This window comes from Odocoileus virginianus, chromosome 28, assembly GCF_023699985.2.
Source record: "Odocoileus virginianus isolate 20LAN1187 ecotype Illinois chromosome 28, Ovbor_1.2, whole genome shotgun sequence".
Lineage (NCBI taxonomy): Eukaryota > Metazoa > Chordata > Mammalia > Artiodactyla > Cervidae > Odocoileus > Odocoileus virginianus.
This window is the reverse complement of record NC_069701.1, coordinates 31,765,258-31,792,558: the sequence shown is the minus strand read 5'-3', so window position 1 is coordinate 31,792,558 and position 27,301 is coordinate 31,765,258. Positions and strand designations below refer to the sequence as shown.

At 45.4% G+C, this 27,301-nt stretch overlaps 1 protein-coding gene across 2 annotated transcripts; it reads right to left on the bottom strand.

The window, feature by feature from the left end:
- Positions 1–1,635: 1,635 nt before the first annotated feature.
- On the bottom strand, positions 1,636–26,783 carry TMEM45B (transmembrane protein 45B). Of its 2 annotated transcripts, none has more exons than XM_020874682.2 (6): positions 26,687–26,783; positions 5,976–6,171; positions 5,294–5,500; positions 4,156–4,340; positions 3,575–3,720; positions 1,636–2,567 (listed from the first exon to the last, which is right to left on the bottom strand). In XM_020874682.2, exons 2-6 carry the CDS (start codon positions 6,154–6,156, stop codon positions 2,456–2,458), a joined length of 831 nt encoding a protein of 276 aa, XP_020730341.2. In that variant the 5' UTR covers positions 6,157–6,171; positions 26,687–26,783; the 3' UTR covers positions 1,636–2,455. The 2 variants fall into 2 exon arrangements, with proteins under 2 accessions (XP_020730341.2, XP_070313512.1); XM_070457411.1 differs by lacking the exon at positions 26,687–26,783 and adding an exon at positions 7,715–7,868.
- Positions 26,784–27,301: the final 518 nt, after the last annotated feature.

Below are 27,301 nucleotides of genomic sequence, written 5' to 3'. Positions count from 1 at the left end.
CAGAGAGGAGGCTGGTGGTGGGTGGTGGAGGGCTGGCGCAGAGGGGAGGTTGGTGATGGGGAGAGGTGGAGGCTGCAGGGAGGGAAAACGGCCTCTGAGCTGAGTGAAGGAGGGTGTGTCCACATGGTGTCACTCCCTGCAGCACGTTGCACATGGAAACCCCGGGTCCTGGTTTCCGGGTGAGAAAGGCAGTAATTTGAGGAATCCTGGCTCTGGTATTTACTGCTGGTTAAAACAAACCCCTTCTGAATTTACTTAACAAATGATTTAATGACGTGTCCAGCCTCAACCCTCACCCCTACTTTTTGCTGAAGTCACCTGACTCTGACTGTCTCCTTGGTGCCCACAGACACTTAACATCCTAGCAGACAGGTTTTTTTCCGAGCCCTGGTGATGTGTAACCTGGTGCTACCTGCCCAGCCTGTCTGTGGGTCCCTGGGGTGGCAGCCCCTGCTCCCCCCAAGCTGCTCGAGTGACACTACCAGCACAGGCACCAGCTCCGGCTGCTTCTGGGCAGCCCTCAGGGGTCTTATAGAGACATGGGAACTATCATGGGGGTTTGGGGGGAACAAATCCAGAAGAATTTGGTTCAGAGGCTGGTGTAAGTATTCGGATCACATATCTGAGACTAGATTTGGTACAGGGCATTGTGATGGGTTGGTACTTCATCACACACACCTCCGTGAAGGTGTCTCAACCTGTGCTGTGCAGAGGGTGTCAAAACAAGTTTAGCATTTGTGTGTGACCCTCAACACCTCGATCCCTCACTTTGGAGAAAATGCTGCAGTTTCCTAAAGTGTTTTGTCCCCTCCCAGTGAAAGGAAGACTGGGACTAGGTTCTTTCTTCTCATCTCCAGTCCCTGAGGAAAGAACATGTTTTACATTAATTACCAGTAATAGAACTTGCTTCTTTCAGGACTTGCCCAGTGAACATTTGGGTTCCTACTTAGCAGGCAGACCAAAGTGAATCCTGAAAGGGAATCCACGGGTTCTCCTCTCAGAATTCAGTCAGTGTCTCCAGGTAGCGCGTTCTTAACCCCTGAGGTGTGACTTCAGCCCTGAGCTGCTGGCTCACCCTGGGAGGCTGGTTGCCTGTCATGTAAGTATAGCATTCCTTCCGCAGAGCATCCGCGCTTCACACAAATGGCCTCTGCTGGGTTGGTGTGCAGTAGTGGAGAGTGCAGCACAGAGGAGCTGGCCTCTCAGTCTTGCTCAGGACTGCCTTAGGGGCTTAGTGACTTTGTGGCCTTAGGCTAGTCCTGCTCCGCGAAGTGCCCCATGTGCTTGCAGTGCAGGCAATAGTGAGAACCTCACGAGATTGAGTGCATTTCGAGGCCTGGGAAATCCTGTATGAATGAGTGGCACTGTGGGTCCACACGGCTTTTCACGTCTGTCCTAACCCACTCTTAGAGAGGCTGAATAACTCCACATTTTCTTCACTGGAGAGTTCATAGCTGGATTCTCACTGCCTGGGATGTGCTTTTCTACAGGGCACCCCCCCCCCCCCCCCCCCCGCCTTCTCCCCTCCTTCATGTCCTGGGGACACCAGTCACCCTGCATGGAACTGCTTATAGCTCTCCCTTTAGGCTGAATTCGATGCTGGACACATATTTTATAATCCTTAACAACCATTGCTGTGCTGGTGCAAAGTAAATCTTTAATAAATATTTGTTGAAGGAAGTTTAAAAAAGAAAAAAAGATCCAGACTTAAGACTTGCATATCCAGTGTCTGTTACTTATTCAAGATTCACATTCTTTGAAGGATTTGCAGGATTCTTATCCGTTGCTTTCAGCTATATTTAAATTCAAGGCCTCCCTTGACCTGACATTTCTCTCTGCCTCATGGAGATCTCTCAGCACCCTGTCATTAGGTACTTCTGAGGAGTAAGAACATCTGAGTTCAGCCCTCAGCTGGACCAGACTGGCTTCCTGGTTAAATACAAAGTCACTTTGGCTCAACCTCGTTGTTTATCAACAGTGAGTGTTAATACAATCTTCTGGAGTATTAGGATTAGTTAGGAGATGCTTAACAAGTAGTACTTGAAATACCAAAGCTTGTATATTATTTTACTTAAATTAGAATTGTCTCTCTAAAGGTTCTGTCATTGACTTGATTTCTGATAGGAAAGTACCTGCCGCATTTGAGAGAAACGGGGCTAAATTATCAAAACAGTAAATTCTTCTGGGTTTGTATCCTGAGTTCATCCAGGAGGTCACTTTCTGTTTTAAAACTTCCAGTCTGATTTCTCCTTATTCTGAGACACACATAAAGGTTGACTTCATTTTTCTAGACAGAATAGCACACCCACACGGACCTTAGTTGGTTAAGCGAGAAGGTGGGACCCTGGGAGAGGATCACAGTGAGGGCAGCAGCGGAGGCAGGGAGCTGGCCCGCTGACTGCTGGCCGAGCGCCTCCAGGACACCCCACCCTCCGCCGCTGACCGGGAGCCGCCCCTACTCCTCGTCTGAGCCACTCAGGAGGGCCTTCCGGTATGTGTGATCCGACCTCAGCTTCTGAATCCCGATGACTTCTCTGTCTTCCGGCCTCTTCGCCCGCGTCAGGAAGCTGTAACGGGGACAGCAAGGGCAGACGGGTGAGCCCCCAGGTTGACATATTCCCTCACCCAGGGATGCAGAGGCATTCCCCGGCTCTCTGGGCGTTCTCGCTGTCTCTTTCAAATACTCCCTTTCTGGCTGCTTAGACAGGACTCTCTGGTAGATGAAGGGCCTCACGGTCAATAGTACTTAAAGGTTAGTGTTGTAACTGAGACTGGACCTCGGTCTCCCCCCAGCCCCAGGTAATCATTTCACAGACTGGGCAGTAGAACTAAAAGGAACCATGGCCTGTTTGCCTGCTGTTTAATGTGTGTGGAACTCTCTGGGTGAAGCATCTCTGCATTGGGTAGGGAAATCAGGAGAGAACAACGCATCTCTGACAACACAGAACTAGTAGGACCAGGTGCATGGTGGTTAGACTTGGGCTCTGCTGTTTACTCCTGGGGTGACCTTGACCCAGTTACCCAGTCTTGCGAAGCCTTGGTTTCCCCAGCTACAGACATCACGTGCATCCTTCGCAGGGGAGCATGAAGCGAGGTGATTTATACACTAAGTGTAAACACAGTGCCGGGGCACAGGCAGTGCCTGGCACTCAGAGCTGCTCTCATGACTTGGAGTGCTGTAGTGAACGCCTGCTGCTGTCGTGTCTCACCTGAGGGTCATGTGTGCCTGGACCCAGCACTTAGGTGATGGGCTCCGACTGAACCAGGACAGAGTCCTGATGCAGAGCTGCTCCTGTTAAACCTCTGACCGAAACCCACCAGAACTGCCTTCAAAACCTGGGTCTGTCTGATCCCTGTGACTTGAGAGGTCCTTTGCTTTCTCAGATTTCATCACTTTCGTGTGCAGGCACACAGAAGTAGGCACATGGCTGGCCCTCATCACGTGGTGGATGTTTGCACTGCCCACTTAGGAGAGGTGGTCACTGGAGATAAGAACAGTGTGGGGTGATACATTTCCAGGACAGGGCTGGTGAGGAAGACACACTTGACAAGAGTCACCTCCTCTTGGACCTACCAGTAAACTAGCGAGTAGCTGGCGGCCACAATGCAGAGTGCGGCCAGGTAGTGCCAGCAGAAGCACATGGTGACGAACATGATGTTGTCATCATTGTTCTGGTCCCATTCAGGGCCTCCAAAAGGCGGGAACAGCACGAACCCAATCTGGTGAATTAAAACAGAGGAGCCAGCCTTGCTGTTATGCTGGTTGGACCCGCGAAACCCCCACGCCCGCCAGAATATTCGCAGTTACCCAGACAGCTCACACCCCACCCCACTGCTGGTGTTGAGCGGCCTCTCAGCAGGGAATCGCTCTCAGTTAGCTCTGGGATCATTGTGGCCTTGCTTAAAGTTTCAGGGCCCACGTTGCCGATGAGCAGTCTAGCAAGGAGAGTCTGATAACGGTATTAGTAGCTCTGCTGGGAAGGTGGGTCAGGGACAGCCTCGGCCTGCTCGCTTGTTTATGTGTCAGCAGGATGTGGATGGCTAAGGTCACACAGGTCATGGGCGGCGGGCATGGTGCATCAGTGCCGCCTCTCCTGGCCCGCTCCGGACACCTGCTTCATCCTGGCTCACACCAGGTGAGGAGCGTGGGTTTACCTGCCAGAACCAGGTGCCCTGAAGGAGGAGGAGGCTGGTGCGGAAGAGTTCCAGCACGATGTTGTCCCGAAGGACTACCTCCACGGCGAGGCTGAGGGCGCCTCCGAATACAGCACACAGCAGCAGGGAGTGGATGTGCTGGTCCAGCGGCGGCCGGTTGTGCACATGGTAGTAGAAGAGGAAGCCTGAGCGGAGCAGAGGACCATCAGGCCCGAGGGTCCTCTCCCGACCTCAGCCTTGCTGGGACGTGTCTGTGTGAAAGCTGGCTCTTCCAGCACTCAGGAAGTCCGTTCACGTAACGCTCGGGGGCGACACTCTGATGCAGGGTGTGTGTGCGTGTAAGTGTGTAAGCAGCACAGATGAATCTTAACACCTCTTCACCGAGATGGTAGGGTACAGTACAGGACGGTGAGATGTTACTGATGTGTGACAAATGTCTGTGTATAACTGAAATTCAGTCTTACCCTCCTTCAGCCTTTATTCAGTCCTTCCTGCAGTACAGAAGCAGATGAAGGGGTTGGATCACGACATGCTTGCGTTTTCCCAGTTAACATGAGTTACACTGGGAGCTGTGTGCTGGCTGCTGGTGGGCCTTCTGCTGGAGCCAGACAGTGACTGTGCTGCATCAGGGTGAGGTGCAGAGCCCTTCTCCCCTAACCAGAGGGTCAACCCCTTGCCTGATGGTGTGTGGAGAGGCCACGTAGGTGGGCAGGAGTTGTCTGTGCCTAGCGTGCTAAGTTGCTTCAGTCCTGTCCAACGCTGCGACCCCATGGACTGTAGCCTGCCAGGCTCCTCCATCCATGGGATTCTCCAGGCAAGAATACTGGAGTGGATTGCCATTGCCTTCTCCAGGGGATCTTCCTGACCCAGGGATCGAAGCTGCATCCCTTGCATCTCCTGCATTAGCTGGAGGGTTCTTTACCACTGACATCACCTGACTTTGGCTAAAAATCCCATACTCCTCCTGCACTACTTTATGAAGTCTATCATTTGTACCATCCAGGACACAGGATCAGGTCCTGTGTAGGGTTTTCAAGTTCAGAGAGTGGGATTTTCTGGGGAAGGTAACTAAAGTCTCAATATTTCTGATCTTTTGTGCTCCAGTCCCTCTAAATCTCCATCCATACCACTTCGTTACCTTCATTGAAGGCGGCCAGAGCCATAACCAGTCTATCCAGCCCCAGGGGGACGTGGGTGATGAGGTAGGTCAGCATGTCCACGATGCCCGAGACTGCGAAGAACAGGTACATGGTGCTGTGCTGCCAGTTCATGAGTTTTACCCAGTGGTCCTCGTGGTACAGGTGGAGGTGGGGCCCGTCAGGAACAAACTGCTCTGCCAGTATCCCTGCAGGGAAACGAGAATGGAGGTCAGGGAGGGGAGAACCACTCCAGGACCAACAGACGGCCAAGTGACCCCCAGGGACAGGTGGGGGTGGCCACAGCCCTGTAGACCCACGTCGCTGCCTCAGATGCCATTATTTCCATGTAAGCTATTTGCCAAGAAATCTGCAGACACATGCCTGTGTTGTTCCTTAGGGGGACAAGAGCAATAGGAATGCAGCCACACAACTACAGCCCATGGGGTCGCAAAAGAGTCAGACACAACTTAGCGACTAAACAACCAACAGCAAAGGTGCTACCAACCGTCAGCCTACCAAAGCTTGGTACACAGTGGATGCTATGGTAGGATATTTAGGGCCCAACTGAAAATTCTCCATTACCCCTACTGGTGGAGAAACTTGTTTCACAGGGGCCAGGAGATGGCTTACGGGTTCTGGGTTTGATGAGAATTCCCTGAGTCAGATGACCCCCAACCTTACCGATGACTGAAAACAAAGTTCTGATTGCAGCTTCGATGATCTCGAGACGCTGGTAGTGATGGGTCAGTTGGCTGCTCTTCTCCTTTTGATAAAAGTATTTCAGTGGGTGTTTCACCGACCACCACAGTCCAACTATCAAGAAGAAGCTCCCAGGGAGCGCATGACCCTTGAAGTTCGCCATCAAGTCCCAGGACACCTAAAGAGTAAGGCGACAGCTGTTAGGTGGCTGAATGAAGACATAAATAGTTGTTTCTGTAGGAAACATGATCCATGACTGAGGCTTCCGAGTTGTAAGCTGTAGTAAGAAAGAGCCCCTCCTTGTCATAGAACAAACCTGTGTTATATCACTGAAGTCTTATCTGTTCAGTGAGTTAACAAGCCCAGGAGAATACACTAGCTCTGAGGCTTTTTTTTTTTTTTAAAGTGAAACTGTTGATTGCCCAGTCATGTCTGACTCTTTGCGATCCCATGGACTACAGGCCGCCAAGCTCCTCTGTCCATGGGATTTCCCAGGCAGAAATACTGGAGTGGGTAGCCTTTCCCTTCTCCAGGGGATCGTCCTAAACCAGGGATCAAATCTGGGTCTCTTGCAATGCAGGTAAATTCTTTACCATCTGAGTCACCAGGGAAGTCCAAGGCTTTAAAAGAATGGGTAAAATAAAAGGGTTGGGGGGCTTTGCTGTTGGTCCAGTGGCAAAGACCCTGAGCTCCCAGTGCAAGGGCCCAGGTTCCATCCCTGAGAGTTTGCATGTCGCATCTAGAAAATCAGTGCTGCAGCTAAGATCAGGAGCAGCTAAATTTTTTTTTTTTAATTGAACGGAGGGAACAGAGGATGGGTAAATATTTCCTGATCTTAGAATAGAAAAACCTTCCTAAACATAAGGGTAAAAGAGGGACTTCAAAAAGAGAAAGTCACCTGCATAAGCATCTTACATATGAAACAATCAGAAGGCAAACCGTTCAGGAAGACGTCTGCAGGAGCTGTGATAAATGGCTATTCTGCTACGGAGCTGTTATACATTATTAAGGAAAAGACCACAGAAGAATGGGCAAAAGACGTGAATGGGAATGCTAATTGATAATACTGTAAAGATGTTCTGTTGAAAATACTGTTTTTTCACCTAATTTGAAAAATTAAGGTTTTTTTATACCCCTCTAAGTATAAGGTCATTCAAATTTGCTAAAATGACAAAGCCTGTCATTCAGCCAGAGATATGCAGAGAGCTTTATCTCAACTATTCTGTGACTCATTTCTAGGGTTTTCCCTGTTAAATTTCTGGTTGGCCTGCTGCTTAGGCAGCTGGGGCTGTGACTGCAGGCTAGCAAAGCTGTGCATTTATTTCCCCTGCTCACTGCCCAGCATTCGTTCCCATGTTTACGCCATGAAGCCAAACTTTGCTTAGCCTGCCCCCATCACTGTCAGGAGCTGTGTCTGTACAGGCAGCCGAATGACTTGTTTTCATGGCCAGCACCACCGTGGGTAAAATTCCTAGACTGAGGGGGACTTCCCTGTAAACCAGTGGTTAATATTTACTTGGGGTGTGATCCCTGGTCAGAGAGCTAGGATCCCACATGCTATGTGGCCAAAAAACTAAAACAGAAACAGTATTGTAACAAATTCAATAAAAGCTTAAAAAAAAAAAAGGTCAACATTAAAAAAAAATCTTAGTCATGTGGACTGAGTCGGGGGGACCCCATTAGGGTGCAGCCAGAAGGCCACCATCTCCCACCATTCTTACCTGAAGGTCTAAATTGTTTCTTAATAAACGCTGCTGATGAGAGTCTAGCTGAGCTCCGTAACATCGCTGCCTTGGCACCTTTTGTGTGGCAGGTGGCCTGCAGGGGCTTTGAACTGACACTAACCTCTTATGAGCATGCCCGTGAAACAGCTGCTGAGTCACAGTGATAAACAATCTGGCGTCCCAGGGCCTTCCCCACAGTGTACCCCTCGGATGAGAAGCCTGCAAAGCATACCCAGACCCTGCTCTTTGGTCTGAATTGACCAGTTTGGCTTCCCTGGGAACCCTGAAACAGTCCATCTGTGGACCCTAGTAAGGGCGTGTGTCTGCAGTCCTGCTCCTTCTGCCTGCACACTGCCTGTCCTCCTCCCACCCTGCCCCCCACAATGGGCTCATCCAGGTCCTGTGGGTAACCAGTTTTTCTATTTCAGTTCTCTCTCTTTTTTTTTTTTTACTCTTTTCATTTGCATTTATTTAAACACAGTTCTCAAAACATTTGAGTGAAATTGGGCCTCCTTTGGTAAGCAAAGGACCTGAAAGTAATATTTAAAAAATGAACAGGCAAAGTCTTCAGATCATCCACAACACAGGTGTAGTGTTCCCTTCTTTTTTTCTCAAAAACTCTGAAGCACCCAGTTTTTCCATATAGTCTTAAAAGCTAGAAGAACAAGAGTACATTTGTGGTGGAATGTATTGTCACTGCTGATAACTGAAATACCATCCCCTTGTAACAGCTTTAAGAAATAGCCTTTTTAAGGCATACATTGTGTAACTCATCTTATTCCCTGCTATATATAATACAGATTACATAAAGGCTGACAAATTCACATTATATAAGCAGTAAGCATTTGCTGTATTGAAAGATCTTTAGTTTTTAACACTAGCAGTATAGAGTTACAGAGCGTAATTTTTATCACTTAATTGCAGGTATATTAAGTATGGTATGTTTCATGGATTGGAGGAAAACGGGCATTTTTGTCTTTATTTACTACTGACAATCTAATCTGAACAGTTCTGCTAAGCATTGATATGTTAGAAAGAAAAGTAAAAACCAAACTTTATTGTTGCTCTTGTAGGCTTTTGTCAACAGGCTTACCATGTGGCATTTCAGGACCCTATTTAACAAGTACCTTAACAGTCACCACAGCTTCTCCATTTATTGTCTACCTTGGCCAATTTCCAGTTCCTTGACATAGGTGGTTTTGGTAACTTTGTCTAGCGGTATGCTTATTGTGGAGGGGGAGGGAGGCAGGGGCTACAGAAAGGAATTGCCTATCCATGCCATTACTGGAAGGCCCCCTTCTCATTCTTTATTAATCCTCTACTGGAAAACATTTTTCAAAATTTATATTTTCATGTCATGGTTAACCCTGTTCCTCTCCTGATCAAGCCTGTGACACTCCTTTGCTTTCCTAATCAGAGCACAGAAAGCCACCTTTGCAAATCCTCCTTGCCCTTCCCCGTTTTTCTGAAAAGCAGAACCCTAAATGGAAACAGCCCTTGTCTGCTTGAGTGGTGTCCGCCCACTTTGTCCAGCCTCACCCTTCCCATCTACCTGTTTCAAAATTCACACCAATGGATCCTAGGACCTGCACCTTGTCTGGAGAAACCAGTTTTAACTTCCTGTGTACTTCTTGGAAGGCCAAGTATCCTGATTTGACAGGGGAGAGGAGCAGGGGAAGTTTCTTCCATTAACAAATCAATAAATTATTGCCAACAAAGACCCACTGTATATAGCACAGGGACCTCTGCTTGATATTATGTAACAACCTAAATGGGAAAAGAGTTTGAAAAAGAATAGGACATGTGTATACATAACTGAATCACTTTGCTGTATATCTGAAACAATCACAACATTGTAAATCAACTATGCTCCAATATAAAATAAAAAGTTTAAAAAGCACAAATTAATAGGTTGTTGTTCAGTCGTTTAGTCATGTCCAACTCTCTTTGCAACTACCTGGACTACAGCCCACCAGGCTCCTCTGTCCATTTGATTTCCCAGGCAAGAATACTGGAATGGGTTGCCATTTCCTTCTCCAGGGGATTTCGCAGCCCTGGGATTGAACACGTCTCCTGCATTGGCAGGCAGATTCTTTACCACTGAGTCACCTGGGAAGCCCAACAGGTTATTAGATTAGCTACATTATAAATTGTCTAGAGAGTGAAGATGGGTCCAGTCTTGAAAAAGAGGAAATGAAGTAATTTCAAACAGAACAGTAAAAAAATGTAGACTTCCAATAATTTGTACAATAGTAAACATTTAAGGGGTGAGGGTCCTTGAATACACAGAATCCTGTAAAATACTTCAATCTAAGGAAAGGCTATAGATAGGAAAACATTAGAAAGGGGTTCCACAGAGATGGAACCTGATAGCTCAGTTGGTAAAGAATCTGCTTCCAATGCGGGAGACCTGGGTTCCATTCCTGGGTTGGGAAGATCCCCTGGAGAAGGGAAAGGCTACCTGTAGGAAGAACAAACGGAATGTAGGAAGAGCAAACATAACGCCATGATAGGAGACAGAGGCGGGAAGGGAAAGACCCTCCTCTGGCAACTAGGACGATTATCAGGCCACCTAGATACAGCCAATCAGAACTTGTTTTCGGAAAAGTCCCGCGCGCGCGAACATGTAACCAATCCGCTTCGCTAATTGACCCCTGCTTATGTTTGAAATTGGATGGCCTATAAATATGGGTAGAAAAACCGGGCTCGGGACTCTCAGCCTGTGCGCCACTGCGTTGGACACAGCGGGGGCCCTAGCTCGAGCTAGCAATAAACTTCCTTCTTGCGTTTTGCATTGTCTCTTGGTAGCTTTCTCTCTTCCCGCTCGGGGATTCGGACATCGGGCATAACACTACCCACTCCAGTATTCTGGCCTGGAGAATTCCATGGACTGTATAGTCCGCGGGGGTGGCAAAGAGGCGGACATGACTGAGCAACTTTCACTTTCTTTCCGCAAAGACAAATTTCCTTGCTTTTAATATGTTTATTCTCTTTTGATATCACACGAGATAAAATGGGAGTATGAAGGGAGGGTTAAATGTTTTGAGGGATAGTAGCTTTGAACTAAGGCTGGAAATCAAGAAGGCTAGAGGTTTGGGCAACTTTTCATGCGGAGATCACTGGAAATGGAACATTAAGGCTTCATCTCTTTCCTTATACTCCCAGTTTTTAACCACCCCCCACCCCCAATCTGTATTCCTTCTTTCTCATTTAAGGTAATTGAAATGTAAGACAAGGTAGAGTCAAAAGAAGAGAAGGAGGTGAGGGTGGGGAAGAGTCGGGAGCGAGGAAAGGAGAGTCCTAGGAGTAGGGGAGGTGGTGCAGAGGAAAGAGAAGCCATGGGTGTCGCCGCTTGCCTGTAGTTAATACGGTGCCTCTTAAATCCAGTGCTTCCCTCTATTTTAGATGGGGAAAGTAGGAGCTGTGAAGGAAAGGGTGTATGGAGGTGAGTGAGAGGATCAGAAAAAGAAACAGGAGAAATGAATTTCACTTTCTTTCTCAAAATTAGCAGAATCTAGGACTTGGCATCCACAGCAAGGGAAGCATTAAAGCCAATTTCCTCAAATTTGTGGTGACAGGATACAGATGCGTAGACTACCAGCTGTCACATTCTGGACCTCTGTTTCACCATGGGATAGTCTTCACCGTGAAATGTTATATGACCACTATCAAGAATGAATTAGTGTTAACGCCTATTCTTCTGTGAGGCTTTCCATGAGGTTCTATTGACGGAGACGTGAAAGATGGGAAAGACCACTTATAATACAATCCTATTTTATGTAGCACTGAACGTCCCAGGTATTTGTATATACGTGTACGGGTATGTGGTTGCAGGAACAGGGAAAACAACATGGAAGATAACTTGAGAGTATATCATGCTGTTCATTAAGCATTTCTGGCTGTCCCCTGGGCACATGGTATGGTTGCTTTATTATTTTGCATATCTAGTTATCCCTGCTATTTGTTGAAAAGACTTTTCTTTCCCCCACTGAATTGTCTTGGTGCCCTTATCTCCTTTTAATTCTTGAAAATGGATTTCATCAATCTTCAGGGGAGGGCTTTGCCTACAATAACGTCAGACTGTGCTGAAGAAGGGTAATTTAGCTACTGTGACACATAAATTAACTATTCTAATACAGGGTTGTGACAATAAAGGGAGAACTCCAACCTGAGGGAAAGAGGAGGAAGGTTGTAGAGGGAAGTATCACTGAAGCTTACTTGAAAAACAAGTATTGCATGTAGTGTGGGTACAAGGGCTGAGAGGCGGTTGCAGCCAGGCATCCCTGTGGCTGGATGATGTTGCCCAGCACTCTTTCTGTGCCCTCCCATCAACTGCTGTCTTTACCAAAAAGACCAGATGTTATTCTCTTCCATGAGGTATGTATGTGAGGGCAGGGGTTGGGGGGAATGCATTAAGTCTTGAAATTGTCTCTATTGGGAATGGAAAAAAACAGTCTACTCAAAAGTCAAAGACCTTGGCTGAATCCCCTATACTCGCTGAATCTCAGTACGCCGCTTTCTAAAAAGGGACCTTAACTTCTACCTCACAGGGATCTTGTGAGGATGAACTGAAAATGTCTAGGAGCTAACTCGAAACAAGTATGTAATAAGTATCAGTTTTGTCTCTTCCCGTGATCCTCTAATTCCCATTCCCATGTTCAATGGAGGAGAAACCGAGTCCTCTCTCTTAGAACCAAGGCTACAGTCCTTTGCTTTGAGTGGCTGACCCGGAGGTGGGGACGTCACTGTGAACCTTCATGTTACCTTGGAGATGGTAGTGGCTGGGTGGTGGTTTTTTTTTTTAAATGGGAACAGGGGAAGTGTTTGGCCAGTTGGGCATGGGTTATGGGAAGAATATAGCGTATTCTTTTACTACAGAGCATGGTTTTTATACTTCCTGAATCTGCCCTTCCCAGGAGAAACACTCATGATTTCTGGTCTGCATTTACTTTGGAATAGAACCAACAGTTCCTGACTCAGTTTTCTGTCACTTTGCTCACACCGCTCCTTGTTTACCAGTCCTGTGAGCTGCTTAAGCAATAGAATTCAGGAGAATCACAGGGTGTGGTGTTGAAAGTTCCAACAGGCCAATGGGACTGTGGCTTAGTCCTGAACTTCAGGCAAGGTGTATCCCTACTCTGCTAGCCTAGGAGACCTCAAGCACCTCTGAAGTCCATCACTTGTCTTCAGAATTTGACAGTTAGTATACCTTTGTTATTTTCTCTGTGAGATGGGTTCTTAGAACAGCATGGTCAAAAGGAGTAAGACCAGAATGAGTCTGAACCTTGTTCTGGCATGAATTCATTATGATATGGAACAAAATTACCACGGACAAGAGCTCGGTTAGGAACTTCCCTGGTGGTCTGGTGGTTAAGAATCTGCCTTCCAGTGCAGGGGACATGGGTTCTATCCCTGGTAAGGGAACTAAGGTCCTACAGGAGTGAACAACTAAGCCTCTGAGCCAAAATTGCTGAGCCTGCATGCTTTGGAGCCCAAGTGCCATAACTAGAGAAGCCCATTTGCCACAATGAAGAACCTGTACAGCCAAAAAACAACCAAAAAATGAGCTCAGTTACCTCCCAGCTTCATTTAATTCCTCAAAAAAAGATGATCTCATTCCTCCTTTTTTTTCTCCTTGACATGCACCTATGAAATACAAGACTTGATGCATAAGAAAGGATCCCTACTAGCAAGGGGCCTATAATCTAGCAGGGAACTAGATACTTGTGAAAAGTTGAACATCATGAGGTATACTGACAGTGATTGCCTGGGGACATAGAGTAACTCTCAACAGAGAATTCGAGAAGGCTCCACAGAAGGGCTGGCATTGGAGCTGGACGTTTCTTGATTGCCTCTTCAGACTGTCCTGAAAATCGGGTGGTACTGGGATCTTAAGGACTGAAGAACAAACCTGGGCTAAGTCCCACTATTTCTGAAGCTCTAATAAAGAACTTTAGCCTCTGAGTCAGAAGATCTGGGTCCAAAGTTTGCTGTGAACTTACTCCATGATCTTGAGTAAGATACATAAGCTCTCAGGATCAGAATTTCTTTGTTTATTATGAGAAATGAAATATTTCCTGCTGCTACTGAGTCCAAGCTTGCTCTGCTAACCACATGACAGGCCAATGAATTGGAGACGAGGTATTGAGGCAAGGAATACGACTTTGGAGAGCCAGGAGACTGAGAAGATGCAGAGTATTGTCTCAAAATAACCATCTTGTCCAGGTCTGGATGCTAGGTTCTTTTATAGATCGAGGAAACAAAGTAAAAAGACCATTAATCTTGCAAATATCTCCTAAATGGTAAGCCTCGGGCAGAGAACGTGATAATTTCTCCCTTTCTGCCATCTATGGTGGACAGTACTGAACAAAGTAACTTTTAACAGTCAGGCAGAGGGGCAGGATTCTCTGAGGCAGGCCATTATGCATGATTATGATTAAAAAAAAAAGCAATGAAAAGCAGGTCAAATAAACAGTTCCAACTTGGAGTTAGAATTGATTTTTCCCTGAAACAGTTTCACACTGTCTAAATTCATTCCAGAGTCTTGTGGGAAAGGGGGCAATGACTCTTCTAATTGCTATGTCCCATGGGTCTTTTTCAGAGTGTCCACCACCAATGCCAGTGTCCCAAATGTTGAGACTTGTCTTCCTTTGTTCCCCTTGAAAGTCCCTACTTTATTCCTATAGACTTGGAAATATTGAACTGCAAACCTAGGAGCCAGCATTTTAAGTTAAAGAATTGTGCTTTTCTGTGTATTGGAAGATGCAAGGGTCAGGGTTCATTAAAATCATTTTCTTGTTAGTGTGTCAGCTATCTGGGGCCTGCGGTCCTGTATTCCTCAGGGTTCACCATAGGGAGTGGCCTCCATCTGATGATCACCAGATGGCAGGTATTCTCCTTCCTTGGGGCTTACTGGCTCATGTTGGAGGGCTGCAACTGCTGATTGCACTTCTCAGGTCTTCCCCTCTTGGTTAGGAATTTGACCAATATTTGGGAGACATTTCATGATCAACTTTTATCCCATGGTGCTGGAAGACTCATCCCAGTTTAGGCAAAAATTCTTGATATGCCATTCCAGTTGGTAAATTTTGGACCAGGCCCCATCAATAATTAAAGATTCTCTGGGTATAATCCAGAAGACATTTTCCCTTGTTGTGTCATCCCATACCTAGAATCACACTATTAACAACTGTTTTATGTTATAAATATGATCTATTTTCTCAAGATGTTTAGCCATAGAAGTTTTGTTGAAGGCCTGATTACACTTTGCTTACTGTCGGAAACAACAATCTTAAACGTTAGGCAGGATATAAGTAATACAGGTAGTAACATTGGACAGTGACATACTGCACAGGGAGAGACAGTGCTCACCAAAGAAGAAACAGTGACCAGTGTAAGTAACTGTAATCCAGTTGCAATAATCGAGCAACCAAAGAAGCCATAACTGATTTAATGAGCTGTTTGCAGTTTCATTGTACTGGCCACACATACTTTTGCATGGCTTAATCTTTGAGACAAGCATATGCTACTGGCAGGATCAACCAGGTAGAGAGAGGGGGAAAAAAGGTAAATGTTTCATTTCTGCTCACAAAAGGTAAAATTTACCAAGTTACTGTAAGTCATAATTAGTTTAAGGAGAAGGTTTTTCTTATACCTGGAAAACATAGGTTTGAACCAGTAATTTTTAGATGGAAACCACAAAAATTATGACCATATTTACCAGTTCACTCAGTCCCAGGTAACTATTTCTTTTTGTTAATAGCTTGATGAAGCCAACAGGTTTCCCATTAGAATTCTTCATTTTCTTACTCAGTTCAGCACTATGGTCAGAAAGTCAGAAACTTGTATTTATCCCAAAGTCCTTTTTATAAATCTTGAAGGGGAGGAGTTTTTGCAAAGGCATCACAGTGAAACCATAACTGTCTATAATAACAAAAGACATAAGAACTCGTGTTTAAACCTGATGACAGTGCAGTTTACAAAGCAGCCCAGTTACTGTTGTGACATGCAACTGCTTTAGATAATAACTAGAATTATGATTGATAATATATTGCCAAGACATATCAGAATTCCACATAGTATGTAGAATCCCTGTACCATTTACCACACTCTATAACCTAAGATGATGTATTACTCATTTGACAACACTTCCCATGTAATTTAATACACTAAGTGAACCTAATTAGTTTAATATCTCCCTTTGGGGTGTTTCAGAGGCTCTTGGAAACATCCCAAAGTTAGCTAGAGGTCAAAAGAACTTTATTGTAACTTGATTTGGAAAGTTTTGTCCAAAGAAACTTAAAAAAATTTAAAACACAATAGGGTCATAGGTCATTGTGAAACAATAGTTATTTACTTAGCCAAAGTAATAAAGATTTCAAAGGCAAATGCAGAGCAAATCGTGTAAAGAACTTAAAGTTTGTTTAAACGTGTTTCAACATCATCAGAAAACTTGTACCATGCGCAAGATTCTTTCCTCAGTGTCACTTTCCACAAACCTTTCTGTAGTCATCACTTATTTTGCTCATCATTAGAGGTAACTTAGTCACCTCTAAATCAGACTTACTTCCTTTTTCCTTAATAAAAATGCAATTCCAAAAAAAAAAAAAAATGCAATTCCATTCTACATGCCTTCTTTACTGAAAACACACATCCTACTTTCCTTCAGCAACCATGAGCTGACCTTATTGGTGAACATAAATACCAGTGATAATTTTTTAAAGTATTTGCTTTCTTAAAGAACATCTCAAGATGGCACCAAACATTCATTAATAGTCAAAGATACCTTTAGTTTCTCTGTAAAAGGAAGCCAGTATTCAGTAATTAATGTTTCAGTATCTTACTTACTTTACTTGGGAGTGACCTAGCTGTTCAATAAACTTCCATCACCACATACAAACACACAAATAGAGAGGTCTTGCTTCTTATTTCAAGATGTAAGCCCTGAGTCAGGTACAGCAATGTAAAACTGATCGGTTTACAAAAGAGGTTGTATTAAAATTGGGTTACTGCCACATGGAACAAGTCAAGCTCACCTGTTAGCTGAATATTTGCAGGAAGAGAATTTAGGATTTCTAGTTACCTTGGACAGGCCAACTTCTAAATGACTTTACCTTCTCTAAAATTGGCATTTTAAAAGACAACAGAGAGGAGGGTTCCTGAGAAGACCAGATGGGACATTTACATCTCAAAGATATAGGCAGGTTTCTCCCAGGATGACTAGGTTTCCCCGTTGTTTAATACCAAAGGGGAAAGAGGTAAGAGGAAAGACAGGCTGAAGAGCCTGCCTTATGGTTCTGCCAGGGGGGTGGGCTCAGTGTTTTGCTTGAACCAGTATGTGCCAGATGGCACATGGAAACCTTGCTGTGGGGGAAGACGCCCTGCCTGGTAGCCTGGTCTGTTCTGTGACCCGCTTATCCTGTCATGGGAGCCTTCAAGTGGCAGGTGCCCTAATGGCTTCTAAGGCCTGACCCATGCCCACACAGTTTTAATTGGCCTGTTGCTCAGCTTAAAGGAGAAAGAGGAGAGGAGAGTCCTCACCCAACTGGGTGGCAGCTACTGGGGCACAGTGGGCTGTGGGACCTTCAGAACATGCCAGAGAGTAAGCCTGGCCCAGAGTTCCTCAATTGCTTCCATAGCCACTTGCCTGTTTGCAGAGGGTTTGAGGAGAAAGAAATGAGAAGCGGGGGTGGGGAGGGGGGAACCTTAAAAGAAGTTCTTCTCATTTAAGCTCCAGCAGTTAGTACTAGATGTCTGCGTGTTGCCACAATAACCAGAATAAACCAAACCAGAGCCAGTCAGAAAGCCACACTAATGTGACTTCCCAGCCCCACTAGACCTGTGGCCTTTGTTCAAAATGCCTTGTACAGAGTTTTTCTTCACAGGCAGAGCTCCCCAAGCTGGAGCTGAAGCTCTCCGCTGTCAGTTTACCTGGGGCTCCTGTAGGGGAAATCAGAACTGAGAAATGGAATATTTCCTGCCACATTGTAAACAGGGATTTCACAATCGTCAGTGAATCTGGCTTTCCAGGGTAAGCTTCTGAGCCCTCAGGGCATTCAGGAAGGAGGAGAATACTTGCATGATCTCATAACCATCAGGCTGCAGCCACTCCCTATGGTAAGCATGGAGGAACTCAGGATGTGAAAACTCAGGACACGGGCCCCAGATAGCTGAGATGCATATGAAAGGAATGATTCCAGTGAGCCCAGACTCTTACATCTTCCCATATATAGAAAAGTACTAAATTCCTTAACTTGGGATATTTGGTTTTCTTTAAATCACAGAATACTTATGATGTTCAGACTACCTCCTTTTTGTTGCAAGCTTCTATTTAACCTGGCTTCTCCATTCACTCCTTGGAGCAGTTCTCTTGAGGGTCACTTGCGATGCTGTTTCCCGGGCTTAAAAATTCCCACTGAATAAAACATAATTCAGATTTCAGGTTGTGACTGTTTTTTAAGTCAACAGAATTGGATGCCTCATGACCAGGGGAGCCCTTGGTTCGTTATCAGTGTTTCTCTCTTTTGCAAAATGCTTCTAACTGTGAGACTGTATAATTGTGAGCCATTCAGAGTCCATTGCTCTTCTGATCTTAATGTATCTAATATATGCCCCAAAGAGTTTTGCTTCGGGATAGGTGAAATAGTTCCCATTTTTGTAAGTTTGATAACACCAAAACACAAAAGATGTAGGCAAATTCCTACACAAATGACACAGTCCAACACTGATGCACAGATGAACCAATTTCCAACTCAGGTAAATAAATTTACCCTGCAAAATAAATGAACAAATTCCAAGTAGGCCACCTATCCCAACAAGAACTAGTTCCCCAAAGAACTCATTCCAATTGAATTGGTTCCCAACTAAATAAACCTTACCCTACAAAACAAATGGACTAATTCCAACTAGGGTAGGCTTATACCTCACGAGAAATAGTTCCCCAATGAACCAGTTCCAACTCAGGAACAGTCCCAAGAACAATTCCCCTCTCCAACAGAGTGGAAGGAAGAAGTGAAATTCTTAGTCATTCAATCATTTCTGACTTTTTGTAACTCCATGAACTGTAGCCCACCAGGCTCCTCTGTTCATGGGATTCTCCAGGCAAGATTAGTAGAATGGGTCGCCATTTCCTTCTCCAGGAGATATTCCCTGAGCACAGAGGAAACTACCTATCCTTTGTTACAAAACTCCTATATATCCCAGTTCCTCCCTTGCAGTTTCTCAGAGCCATCTGAAATGCTGTCTCCCAGCCTGTGGTCCTCATTTTGTCCTAAATAAAACTTAACTTGAAACTCTCACATTGTGTGTGTATGTGTGTTTTTCTACAGTTAAATGGATATAGTTTGGAAGAGGTAATTTCCATGGCCCTTCCTAATTCTAAAATCCCTTTGTGAAACAAAAAATGAAAAGGAACTACAACTGAGAAGGACCCGATGGGACCTTTCCCCATATCCTCTGCTTTAGCTCGTTTATGAATTCATTGAGAGGACTGATGTTGAAGCTGAAATACTTTGGCCATCTGATGGAAAGAACAGACTCATTGGAAGAGACCCTGATGCTGGGAAAGATTGAAGGCAGGAGCAGAAGGGGATAACAGAGAATGAGATGGTTGATGGCATCACCAACTCGATGGACATGAGTTTGAGCAAGGTCCGGGAGTTGGTGATGGATAGAGAAGCCTGGTGTGCTGCAGTCCATGGGGGTTGCAAAGAGTCTGACACAACTGAGAGACTGAACTGAAGTACCCAGATAACAGTATTTGATGCACATTTCCTGAGTTGTTTTGCAGATGTCAAAACCTCCCCTTCTCCAGCAAGTGGAAGATGTTAACTACTTGATGACCATGTGCATATAGCCACAGACCTCCCGGAGCCTAAGGACTGATAAGGTTAACTCCTGTGACATCACCCTATTGCCTCACCATCAGCTAGTCAGAGAACTGTGCACCTCTACTCTGCGACCCCCACCCCCACCCCCACGCGCCCAACCTGCCTTTTAAAGATGCTTTGCTGAAACCCTTCAAGGGCCTTGGGCTTTTGAGGACTTGAGCCACCTCATCGCCTTACGTGGCCTAGCAGTAAACCTTTCTCTGCTCCAAACTCTGACATTTCAGTTTGTTTGGCCTCGCAGTGCCTTTGGGCACAAAGAACTTATGTTAACAGAATTTGAGCCAGTTGAATCATGGTGAAGGAGGATGAAAGTCAGCTTTTGGGTGTCATCAACAGAGGGCCAGTCACCAGTTGCCACTTCAACATACTTAGAGTAAAAGGGGGATATCTGGACTTGAAAGATGGGTTATTTTTCAAGCAACAAGGGAAAAAAAGTTTAACATATTTCCCTACCCCACTTTCAGTGAAGTTGTCCAGCACTTTCTCAGTGAACAAGATGGCTGCCCAGCCTCTGGCTTCAATAGTGGCCCTTCTTGCTCTGGCAAGTTCTTTCTCCCATTTCCCATAGACAGGTTTGAAAACACTTAGCTTTCCTCAAACTTGAGTTCAGCCTACGCCAGATAAACCTGTTCTCACTCTATTAACACTGAGGAATGGAATGTTTCCTGCCATGTCAGCTGCAAAAGATGTCACAGTCATTGGCAATCACAACCCTCCAAAGCGAGCTGGTGAACCCGGAGGAAAGTCAGGAAGGAGGGCCAACCAGGAGCTCCCAGGATAAGAAGGAGCTCAGAGAAGGAAAGGGGGCTGGCGAGTCAGAGATGTTTCCAAGAAAGAAAAAATCAAACTGGCTACTTATTTGATTTTGATTAACTACTGAGATTTTACCATCTTGTCAAAGGATAGACTAGAAGTACCGGGTTGATCAAAAAGTTCACTCAGTTTTTTCCATGTTACAGAAAAACACAAATGAACTTATTGGCCAGCTTAATAGTAATGCGTACCCAAAACCTAAGCAACTGAAGAAGATGCAGCAATGACTAACTCCAGTGGGCAGAGAAAAGGTATACAAGAAAAGAGGTGTAAAAACTCTTGGTTTATCACATGGTTGAGTTGTGAATATTTACATAGGCATAAAAATGTAAACCCTAAATATTACTATATCAGAAAATATTAGAATATAACTATATAGAGACCTTGCAAGAAAGGGAAGTGAATGTGAGGTAGAATTATAGCGTTTAAGAGAGCTAAAGCCTCATCCTTCCTGTGACTGATTCATGTTGAGGTTTGACAGAAAACAACAAAATTCTGTAAAGCAATTATCCTTCAATTAAAAAATAAATTAATTAAAAAAATAACCTCATTGGATGCATGAGACAAGTGCTCAGGGCTGGTACATTGGGATGACCCAGAGGGATGGGCTGGGGAGGGAGGTGGGAGGGGGGTTCAGGATGGGGAACACATGTAAATCCATGGCTGATTCATGTCAATGTATGGCAAAAACCACTACAATATTGTAAAGTAATTAGCCTCCAACTAATAAAAATAATTGGGAAAAAAATAAACCATGATGATGGCTACATAAAAAAAAAATAATAAATAACCTCATCCTTCAAGGTAGGGTGTCAGCAGATATTATCTAGAATGCTGTATGAAAAAAGAGCCAATATTTGCATGTTATTTGGGAAAATGGTAGTAAATATAAGAAAAACATAGCAAAAACATTGAAAGTGGTTGCTTCAGGAGAGGTAGCTTAGTATTGACTCTGTAAAAACCTTGTAGAACTTAACAGATTTTTGTGTATGTATGTGTGTGCTCAGTCATATCCAACTCTGCGACCACATGGACTGGTAGCCCACCACACTCCTCTGTCCATGGAATTTTCCGGGCCAGAGTACTGGAGCGGGTTGCCACTTCCTTCTCCAGGGAATCTTCCTGACTCAGGGATTAATCCACGTCTCTTGTGCCTCCTGCATTGGCAGGCAGATTCTTTAAAACTATAAGTTTGTAGGGCCTTCTCTTTTTTTATCCTCATGCTCTGATATTTCATGGTGTTGTAAGTTGATGTTGGGCTTTTTTTGTTTGTTTTGGTTATTGCTCTAAGTACTTTACCTTTTCAATCTAAAAATCATACTCTTCAATTGTGGGTGGTTTTTTCTGTTATATAATTCCTACTATTCTTCCTGAAACTTATATTAATTACTTAGATGTTGGATCTCTTGAATCCGAATTCTAATTTTCCTATCTTTTCTATTTTATTTGTTTTGACCAAAATGGGGAATTAAAAAAAAAAGTGATAGTCTCAAGAGGAGTGAGACAGAAAGCTGTTGGAATAAAATGAAGCAGCCTTTACCAAACTCCTCCAAATTCAGTGTTTTTCAAATTGTAGTCCTGTGACCACCTGCATTCAAATTACCTGCAGTGCCCAGTTTATAATTCAGATTCATAGACCCATCCCAGACCTAAATAATCAGCATTTCTCAGGGCCAGACTTGAAACCTACAATTTCAAAAAGTTCCCTAGATCCACTGTCTTATTTATTTCTTTTTAGTTAACCAAACAAAAAAAGAGTAAATAAAATGAAAAACAACAGCAGATGTAGAAAACAGAGTCAGTGACCCATAAAACACACTGTGGCAGATGCTGCTATTTGCTTTACCAGATATCCTTTCTTCCTTAGTCACAGGGTCCTCGTTTTGCTGTACTGGCAACACATCCAAGTAAAACACCAGATTTAGATTTTCTCAGGCTCCTTACAGTTTGGGGTGGTTGTGTGGTGTAATTTTTATGCCAGTGAGATGTAAAGGGTCTACCGGTTGGAGCTTCCTGGAAAGATCTTAATGTGGCAGTAAGTCCCCTACATGTGAATAATGCCGGTTCTGAGTCTCTCCCTGTTTGAGGGGGGCTCTGTCGGGTCCTCATTGCTGCATCAGGCTTTTCTTCAGTTGTGGCTAGCCTGGATACCCTGTAGCTGTGGTGTGCAGGCTTCTTCTTGCGGAGCTTGGCTCAAGGGCGCTAGAGTGCTGGTTCAGTAGTTGTGGCTCATGGGCTTAGTTGCTCCACGGCATGTGGGATCTTGCCATAGTAGGCATCAAGCCAGTATCTTGCTAGGCAGGATCACTGCATCACCAGGGAAGCCCTGAGAGTGTGTTTGTAAGTCCAATTTGTTTGTAAATCCAATAGAGTTAGCCTAGGTACCCAATACAACTGGCTGTATAGCACTGTGCTATAATAGGTTTATAATACTTTTCACACAAATAATGTATAAAAAACATACACAATAATAATGAAAATATTTTTAATCCTATAGTACAGTACCTTGTAGTGGGTACTTCTCCAGGAGCTAGTACGAGCTTCAGGAGTTGGTGATGGACAGGGAAGCCTGGCATGCTGCAGTCCATGGAGTCACAGAGAGTCAGACACGACTGAGTGACTGAACTGAACTGAACAGTCCCTTGAAATGTACAGTTACTGACGAGGAAGAAGAGGAGGGGGGAGATGGTTGAGCTGAAGGATCGTCAGCAACAAGAGACAGAGGGCAGGCTGCAGTTACCCTCACATGTGATCGTGATGGAATGCATGTTCACATCCTTGAAAGTTCACAACTTGAAGGTTCATATACAGGAGACTTATTATATTATAAAAAAGGGACAGACTCAAGTGGTACATGGCTTCTGCCCTTCTTTCTATTAAGCACAGAAGAGCTGCCTGTCCTCAAGTGAGGCTGAAAGCATGATAAGAGTGGAATGAGCCTACTCTAGCTCTGGACTTTGCACTTCCAGACATCTGGTGCTGAGAAGAACAAACTCCTTACTTACTGAGCCCCCCATAGCACGGTCTTCTGTGACTTGTAGCTACACGAAGTCCTCATGACATCTGATACTTATTCAAAAGTGTGTTTGATATACTGTATATTGAACACTTTTTTTTTTTGAGTGATTTTGGCAGTGTGCTAGGAATGACACAATAGCCCTGATAAATAAGATTCTTTCCCTCATGTAGTGTGGAATACAGTTAGAGTAGAAGAATCTACAGGTATCTGAGTTCAGGATTCAGAGGGGCTATGGTTTGCTGTCACAGACCCTAAAGCAACAGAGTCAATGGAAATAAACCATTCAATTTATGTAGGTAGGAAATCTTCAGGAGACCACATGTCAGAAATAGCAACTGTCTGGACACTGGGAGACCTATGTTTTCTTTGTAATTCATTAGCAAAGTACATTTGGGGAAGGTTCATGGGGTGTTTAATTTTCCCTGAATCCACTTTTCTTCTTTGAAAACAAGAAGATTGGTCTTAATCTTTAAGGCTATCCTCAGCCCTAAAATATTTTGTGATCACATTGAACAAAGATGGCTATGAAATGTACCCAAAAGAGTGTTTCTATATTTAGACTCTGTGAGTTCAAGTCAAAATATATTAAACAAAACACAAACCACCCCCCAATCTAAATTAAACAAACTAAGCGACAAAGAACACATGAGGAGTTGTGATGTCGTAGAGGGATTTCTGGCTTGAGATCTGGCTCTGCCACATAGGCCTGGCACAGAAACTGTCTCTAAGTCTGTTTCCTCGTTTATGAAAGAGGGCTGTAACTCTGACCTCCCTGGTGATTCAACAGTAAAGAACCCGCCTGCCAATGGAGGAGACGTGGGTTCAATCCCTGGGTGGGGAAGATGCCCTGGAAAGGAAATGGCAACCTATTCCAGTATTCTTGACTGGGAAATCCCATGGATAGAGGAGCCTGGTGGGCTACAGTCCGTGGGGTCACAAAAGCGTTGGACATGACTTAGTGACTAAACAGAAACAACAACACTCCGACCTCACAATGCTGCTTATTAAGGAAAGTGCCCAGTACTCTGTGAAACCCCATTATGATTTGATACCAGGAAGAGATGGATAATGGCTTAGACATCTAAATCCTGCCAGGGGAATACACGAGCGTGCTTTGATGTTTGCCGCTTAATTCTTCACACAAGGTGGATAGATCTTTCGAGTCTCCTTCTTCCTTCTGTCATGTACCTTGAGACCCATTTTATTTTTATGTAGGCGAACAGACAAGAGAAACAAAAACAGCTAAAATTGAAATCATCTCTGTTTCTAACCCCAGGGGAGAGGGCTGGTTGGTTAAAAGGGAAGCTGGGTTCAAACAAAATGTGGGAAATACATCACTTATCTTTGGCTAATAATTGTCCATATTCAATATTGTATAGTATTGTGAATAATCTAGTTTTTGCTATAAAACCTGTCTATAGAAACAAGTGTAAACTGGAGATTTGTCTACAGATGCAGTCATTAGCTGATAACAATAGTGACTTCTGCTCTCTTACAATCATAAACAGGTTTGCAATAACAGGAACTTTGGCTGTGGGAGTGGCCCTATGTACAGGAAAATTGCCTTTATCCATTTTCAATGAGCAGATGCACTTGAGGGAGAGAGATAATCTTTTGATTACAGCCTACATAGATAGGTAACATCTGTACTTTGACCAACTGAGCATGGCAGCTAATGTTACCTTGTAGGTGGTGGTGAGATAAGAAAGCGGAAGTTTTTCTTTATATCCCCCTTTTCCCTCAGCCCTGGCCAAATCCCAACAGTTTTGAAATGCCCTGTGCTAAGATTAGGGAAGACACATTACCAAGGATATATTGGTGTCATACTTTAAATAAAGTTACTGGTGAGATTCAATAACTTCATCTAGCTCATCATAACCAACACCCCCCAGCAGGGGCAGGGAGGAACCTATAGAATGTAAGGAAAATTGCAGAGTGTGAGATAAGCAAGCCACTGTTTCCATTGTGTATGGATGAAGTAAGAGGAAATCTAAGGTCTTTGAAAAGAAAATTGAATGTTTGCCCCCTGTAGTACCAGAACAGATAATTCATAACCAGAAACCACACCTTCTTCCTCAGCCTATGTCAGGTGTCCTCCCCTTGTAAAATTAAGGGGCCATATTAATAGAGCCCTCATATTAATCCCACAACTTTTCCAGAGACGCTGGAACAGAGGGTAACTACATCATATCAAGCAGACAAGCTCTCAGTCATGAAGAGCAGGTGTAGGCTGCATAGCTCACAGTGTAGTAATTTTCTCCCCAACGGTGTTCAACATGGGGCAAAACGCAGATTGTATTGAATGTGTTGCACATCGGGTTAAAAACAGGACACATTTCCTTTAACCATAAGCTACATTACCTATTAAAGTGAATGTAAAAATACAGGTAAAATCCATTTGTCACTTTATGAGTCAAGCAGAGCCATGGGTGGGGCGACGGTGCCAAGGGTCAGGGATTCGAGGAAAACGGCAGTCGCAGAGGGCCATGGTGGAAGAGAACGTGAAGGAAGGGGTCATTTCCGCTACTTTTAGACAGGCACCTGGCTAAAATTTTAAAGTGATTTATTTCAGAAAGTGACTGGTTTCCCCGTTGTTGCAACACAACCCTTCTTACGTCTAGGGTTAGCTCCTGTCTCCAGGGGCTCTCCCTCTGGACCCAGACAGGAACACCTAAAACCTCTCCAAGCACCGCTTACCTTCACCCTCTGCCCCTCACATCTCTCGGCCTCTTCATGGAAGCTAAATAATGGCTCAGGGGACAATATCTGTCAATCGCCTCTTGCTGTTAACCTTCAGGGTTCCTGGCCTAAGGGGGGATGTGGTCGGCGCCCTCATGGGGGTGGCACTGCCCATTGAGGGTCGCTATAGATGCGCCATGAGCCCCGGACGCAATACAGCTCTGGTCTCCAGGCGGGACGCCAGCCGTCCCCGCGGGAGTTTCCGATTCTGGGGCGGAACGGATGCTGGGGCTTCACACTGGGGAGCTCGTCTCCCCGGGCGACACGGTCGCCCTGCCAGGCTGGAGCCGCAGCAATATTCACCCCAGGGCAGCCCGCGATCGGACACAGGTTCGGGCCGAGGTGGGAGCCGCCAGGTGCGCCGTCGGCCAGCCCCGAGGGGGCCCCGGGTCAGCTTCCCATCCCTGGGCCTCCAGCGCCTCCCTGCCCTTTCGAGTCGCGCCGCCTCCCCTGACCAAGCCCCCTCCGTTGGCCGCGCTCCGAGCCCTCTGCCCGCAGCCAGCGTCTCACCTGCGCCGAGCGCCTCCGGGCCGTCGGTCCGTTGCCTTGCTGCGCGCAGAGTGCAGCCGCCACCCAGCAGGTTTGACGGCCCCTCCCTCTCAGCCAGGCCGCCACCAACCGGCCCTCCCCGTTCCCGCTCCACCTCCCGCAACTGCCCGGGTGCTGGGCCTCCCGTCTCAAAGCCCGCGCTGGTCTCCACGCCCCTGACCTTCCTGCCCCATTTTCCCCAGACTCCAGACACTCCCTCAGGCGTGTGCTCCCACAGCGGCCGGGCCGGTCACCTATGGCTGGCTGTGACTAACCTTGACTTCCTATGATGCAACGCAATAGAGAGCCTGGGAGGCGACAGCGCAGGCTGGTGCAAGGAAGACTGTTTAAGTCAAGCAAACAGGGTGAATAACCCAGCAAACTAGAGGGCGGGGGGGAACCTTCCACAGGCTCCAGTGCGCTATCCTGGACCAGTTTTCCGGCTGAAGCTTGACATTATATTCACTCACTCACTGCACAATTCTGCCAACAAATCAGCCTTCTAGGTAGATCCAGTTCTAGGTTCTGGAGACACTGCTGCGAGGAGTTCAAGTCCCAGTCTTTGAAGGATCTGTTTCCAGGAGGGAACACATGTCT